Genomic DNA, 6,000 nt, shown 5'->3' with positions numbered 1-6,000 from the left:
GGTCAAAGGTCATGAACAGGTCAAATCTTCTTGAATCACATGGAATTTGGTGGGATGATTGGTTATTATCCGGGGACCATTTGATTAGATTTTGGGATCAATCGGGTCAAAGGTCAAGGTCAAGGTCATGGAAAGGTCAACATCTTTTTTTTACCATAGCACGATACATTTTTGTCCAATTGGCATGCAACTAATGCCAACATGTTCATAATTCAATGCCCAATCTTGTGATATGCGAAGGTATGCGCTCTACCGAGTGCCCGTTCTAGTTTAAGATGTTGTGGTCTTCAAAATAAAATTGATCATGTGGCTTCTGTGCAGCCCTTTTTGCTTCTTGCGGTTTCCTGTTGAAACGGGGTTAGTACCTGTTGTGTGTGCTATCTATCCATCCATCTGTCTGTCTGCCTATCTATCTATCTATCTATCAATTGTCTTTCGGTCTGTCTGTCCATCTATCTATTGCAAAGTATGTTTTAACATACAAGGAATGTGTCATGGCGGGTGGTGCAACATTAGACAATAACATTAAACAATCAATAAAGTGCAAGAATTGTAACATATTACATTTACAGTAGAATATAAAATGAAGTGCACATACAAACCAATAACAGTACTTTAAACAGTGTAGTGTAAGTGTAAGTTTAATGACCGCAAAGACTTTTTCAGGGGCCCGGGGACTATTGTAGAAACATGTAGTTAATTTGTTCTGGACCAAGGAAAACAATTCCACATAGTAGCATTTTAGTTCAGGTGCAGATCCTGTTCACATAGTAACAAAAAAAAATTAAACGTAATCAGAAAAAATCAAGGCTAATGAACAAATGTGTTGCGCAGTTTACAGTAACATTGAAGCCACCTGATCAAGGTCTTTCTCTGCTATTTCCTGTGAACAATATCAGGCATTCATCAAAGTATACTAATGTGTCAGAGCTGTTCTGTCATCTTCCTCCAAATACAGGTAATATCAGAAAGTTTAGTGCCATAAAATATTGAAAATACAAACCCACACGCTTGATCGGTGGAATTCCCAGTTCAAGAGAATAACATAAAGAAAAACACAATCTACTGCAATGAGGGCTTTTTAGATGTTATTTCAATCACTTCAACTCATATAAATGCTAAAATCCCAAATAAGCCATGGTTATCAATGGGAGTGTTGCCATGTCGATCTGTGCTCAGTGCTGTAACCCGTGCCCAGAAGCAATATTGCAACAATAATGGTGCACTGAAAGGCATGATTGACAGCTTCAAATCCGTCCTGCATCAGGGCTACGAGAAATGTCAATCCCTCCTGTGCACATTAAGTTCCAACAAGCTGATAGACCATAAAACACTCATTTAAACATCATTTTATTCTTATTGTACACTCATTTTTTCTGCAACTACTTTTCATCCACCAAATATTGCTTATTATCTACCTTCCCTGCTTGTCGCCAACATGTTGTCATCTGATTTACAACTGGGATAAAGCATTTGCTGTCTCTGCCGCTCAATGCCACAGGTACACTCATATGTACGATTTATTCATGTATTTTTTTGTCAGCCCTTAAAGTTACTCAAATGCACACGAGCGTGAAGCAAGACGCGTGTTCCTGTGATCCGAGTGAAACCAATGCAGACTGCGCAAGAACATCAACCGTGAGTCGCTTCTGAAACGGCGTATGAATGTGCCGATTTAAGCAGGGTAATAAACCAAAACAAAAATTAACTGAACATGAAATGAGAAGTCGGCTAGAACGGAGCGCGGTGAGTGAGGGCAGGGGGGGGGGGGCGTTTAGCGACGAGGGAAAGGACTGGGGTGAGTTGACGGAGGGAGAAATCCTCTGAGGATGAAGGCCGAGAGTAAATGTGAGGGGAGAAAGCAGAAGTCTGACTCTGACAGTGCAGCGCTGAGCTCAGCTGATGGCCCTGAATGAAGTAGAGCAGCCGCGAATGGAGGGGCCCACAATGACAGGCCGAGTCCCACTCTGACGCATGGTGAACACACACACACACACACACACACACACACACACACACACACACACACACACACACACACACACACACACACACACACACACACACACACACACACACACACACACACACACACACACACACACACACACACACACACAGCTAAGATTTAAGCACACCCAAACTATGCTCGACGTGCTGTGCAGTGTGCAGAACATTGTCAGATTTCTCTGAATACATCGCACGCTCAGCATTTTCTCTTCTCTACCCTGTCGCGAACAAACGGAAGATTTATATCCCGGTCCGGGAGTGACATTTAAAAAACATAAAAATAATGATCCCATCTTCATTGCATTTGTACTTCTACGAGTGGAAACACACAGATTATTTGATGCAGATGAAAGCGGGGGGGGGGGATTTATCCACGCCAATCATGTCAATCATGCAGTTGACATTTTGGCACAAGCATACATGTCAATCTGGTTTCCACATGTTTATCTTTTTGACAACTTACTTAATTAAATCTTTAACTTTATTTGTTTGCGTGTTTTCTTTCTTTGAGGCAACATACGTGTAAGGAGATAGATAAATAATCTAACTAAAGCTGTATATATTGAGAATGATTTAACTGGCTCTGGATTATGTACACACTATTATCATGTAGTAATAACATATCAATATTTCAAATTTTTTTAATAGCTTGGTTATTCTCAATATTGTTATCCCAACTCCTAGTTAAGGTGGCCAAATGTGCTACTTTTAAATACAAAACAATCCAATGTGGTTTATGTAGGATTCAAATAAAACAAAAGCATGAGTCCAAGTATGACATGGTGATGGGATTGAGGGAAATATACCAAAATAAATATGACAGCAGAATATTACGATTTGTGTTTGGAGTCAGAGGTGATGTAAGAACTGTGAGATTAAGAGTGGATTTTTATTTGAGGATCCGTTTCTTCTAGAAGGTGCATTAGGATACATGGCAGCAGGTGGCAGCACATCACTAAGTATCCCAGCGTCAGGAATACAATCATGTACATTTAGTTTCAGTAAACACTATTTATTTGTTATAGTCAGGACTCATAATATCAAAATAAACATTGATGCGACTCGGTGTCCCATTACAAAATAGATCAGCATTGCTATAATCTAAACTTTGTGCAATTCCATAAGACATATCTTGACACACATATGGTTAAATAAAAGTTTATTTAACAATTATTAATCGATAAAGTTTCAAAAATTCTTCCAAATCACAGGATTGTACAAATCATGGCTCCAAATCTAATGTAGTCACGACATAGAAAAATACAAAAGGCACTGTGCATTAGAGTCTGCTTCATATATATATATATATATATAAAACATCTTGAACCGAAACGTAGTCCACAACAAACATATCATCATCAATAATCCCGCTCAAAAAACAATAACAAACGCTCATCCGTCTCTAGATGACGAGTGTACATCTTCACGTCCTACAAGTGCAGACTTGCTGCGAATAGAAACTATTCTTAAGAAACAGGACAGAGAACTGCATCATTGATTTCAAAAAATATTAAGCTTATATCCGTACGGAGTGTGAACAGAAAGTAATCAAAACAGAAACGCAGTGCAAAGACAATGAACACCGTTCTGGATGGGCCTCCAGTCACTGCGTCACACACTCTTCTCCCCAGAACCAATCAATCTTCACATGTACCCATCACCGCGTCGGCCCTGGACACCCTGGTGGTCAGAGAGGTTACGACCTCCTCTGGTTGAAGTTTTGACCAAAGAAGAGACACAAAGAAATAAACGTCTGACTTGCGGAGGTCGGTAAACTCCCACGTACCGACAGGAAGCATCAGACCTGCGACGAAGTCCCGGAGCTTAATAATCACACGGATCCGTGGGATCCACTTTTAAGTTGTGCCAAAAGAGTGGCCAAGAGGTTGAGTTATTTTCCAAAAGTAGAAAAAAAAAAGCTATGTATATCATTTTAAAAAGAGATAATTGGAACAGACACCGTGTAACACGAGGATGGGTCTATTTAAATAAACAAATAAAGCATTACATGAAGTGACAGAAAGAAAAAATTTAGCGATATCTTCACGTACAATTAAACTTTTAATCTCTTGTGTGCTAAAGTGGCTTTTTGTGACACATTCTTCACAAACCCCACCCCCTTTTGCTTTGGAGCAGTCAAACGGCAACTTGTCGGAGGCATGATCCGGTTTCCTGGACCTTTCTGGTGCTCTTCACTGTGCAAATTCACTATTCATTCAAAGTGTTTAGTCGTTCAAACCTAAACAGAAGGGCAGCCGTTAAGGACACCTGCCATTCCTTCTACAATCTCGTTAGCATCAGTTTCATGTCCACGTTCTGTATGGCAAGTATATGTAAATATATATATACTAATACCCATCCCAGTCAGTAGGAGTCAAACTGTGTAGCAGCCATAGTGCATAGCAATTATTTTTGGCATCCAGTCTCTGGATTATCCTCGGTCGATTGATGCTTTTGCTAAAATCATAAGAAACCGTGCTCGTCGAGTCCTTTTGAAGCAACCGGGTTCCACTTTGCCGTCGTCTTTGTGGTCGGATAGCCTGCAAGACAAAACCAAGGATTGGATTCATAGAGACATGTGCAAAAAATGATTATTTTTTTTAAAGTTACGCAAATAGTGACATCATTGGTACCTAATTGTGATCTGCTTTTGGAAAGCTCTGGTGGCTGAACGTCTGGCACAGGGAGCCTCCCTTCCACGTCGCTCTCCCCCGATGACGCGCGGTCTTCTGCTTTCAGGTGGGCTGGTCTCTTGTGGTATTTGGCCCTGTAGCTGTCGGTCATACAGCTATCCACGGAAAAGTAAGTGGTGGGAAGAGCCATCTCCGTCAGACCGGGGGAGTGCGTGCCGTCGCCGTGTCCCGGGTTGGGACTGGGCAAGCGCTCGTCGCTCTCGCTGGCCGACAGGTCGTTCCGGTCCTGATCCGATGACCCCGACTTGGAGCTGGCGTCCGACGAAAACCTGTGCTCGGCAGGCGTCTCGATCCACCGACGGATGAGGGTGGTGTGCGAGAGTGCGGGGCCGAAGCTCTTGGGGGGTAAAGGCGGGGGATGGTGGTGCGAGGAAGCGTCGGTGTGGCCAAAGGCGTCGGCCTCCTCTTGTTCGGAGAGCGGTCCGGCGAGGTCATCGGAGCTGTTCCACTCCGGACTGCTGGTCTTCGCCAGGTAGCGGAGCACGGGGCTCACGGGGCTCACGGGGCTGCCGTCCACGTTTTCCTCTTGCTCGCTGCCCACGCCATCGTTCTTTTCAAAGATCCCGGGAGTGTACCGGAAGGCTCTTCTTCTGTTACAGCAGAGAAAAACAAGAGAGCAAACGGCAGTCATTGACTCGCCCTTTTGCTGAACCGACAGACTACTTACCCGCGTTCTTTAAAAAAACAAAAAACCTCTTCTTACCTTCGTATGAACGGACCAGATGGGACGTCTTCATCTCGGAGATCTGGAGATCGTCTTCGTTGTTCGCCTACAAACAGAAATAAAAGTTGTGTGAGCATTTTATATCACAGCACACGCTCATTTGTAAATCCATGGACATCACGAGCAGACGGTCAGAAAACAGTGCGAGGTAACATCTGTCAGTGTGTTTTTGACTTGAACACAGCTACAGTCCTCTTGTCCCGTGTCTCTCCAGCAAAGACGTGTTATCTAACAGGGGTCACCATGGGGTCCTTTGCCTGGTGCTGCCTGTGAGAGGAAGTGTCAACGGCCCTCGGGCCCCCCGTGTGCCACCGACCGTCTGATCCAGCTGAAGAACGTGGCCCCTCAGAGGGAATGTGGGTTCATATCCAGCTGGCTGTGAGCGAACCGTGCTAATAAAACAATAAGGACCCTGAATGAACTGGAGCAGATTTAAGAGTTGGATCATACGCAGACGCATGAAAGCAAGGAAAACTCCATCAATCTATTCGGGTCAATCGGGTCGTAGCATGATGTCAATAAATGATGCTGTAAAAAATCTGAGATAATAGCCAGTTTTAGCCATTAGAGCAG

At 43.3% G+C, this 6,000-nt stretch overlaps 1 protein-coding gene across 1 annotated transcript in view; it reads right to left on the bottom strand.

Annotated features, from left to right (window-relative positions):
- Positions 1-2,880: 2,880 nt before the first annotated feature.
- The window catches only part of LOC130211798 (inactive ubiquitin carboxyl-terminal hydrolase 53-like), a 30,631-nt gene continuing 27,511 nt past the window's right edge, over positions 2,881-6,000 (bottom strand). The window contains exons 15-17 of the mRNA XM_056442798.1: positions 5,407-5,473; positions 4,644-5,293; positions 2,881-4,550 (exon numbers count right to left, since the gene is read on the bottom strand). Coding sequence (XP_056298773.1) covers positions 4,474-4,550; positions 4,644-5,293; positions 5,407-5,473 — 794 coding nt within the window. The 3' untranslated portion in view covers positions 2,881-4,473. The remainder of the gene's footprint in view (positions 4,551-4,643; positions 5,294-5,406; positions 5,474-6,000) is intronic.

The sequence above is a fragment of the Pseudoliparis swirei genome, chromosome 21, assembly GCF_029220125.1.
Source record: "Pseudoliparis swirei isolate HS2019 ecotype Mariana Trench chromosome 21, NWPU_hadal_v1, whole genome shotgun sequence".
Lineage (NCBI taxonomy): Eukaryota > Metazoa > Chordata > Actinopteri > Perciformes > Liparidae > Pseudoliparis > Pseudoliparis swirei.
The sequence above is the reverse complement of the archived record's forward strand: the minus strand, read 5'-3'. Positions and strand labels throughout refer to the sequence as shown.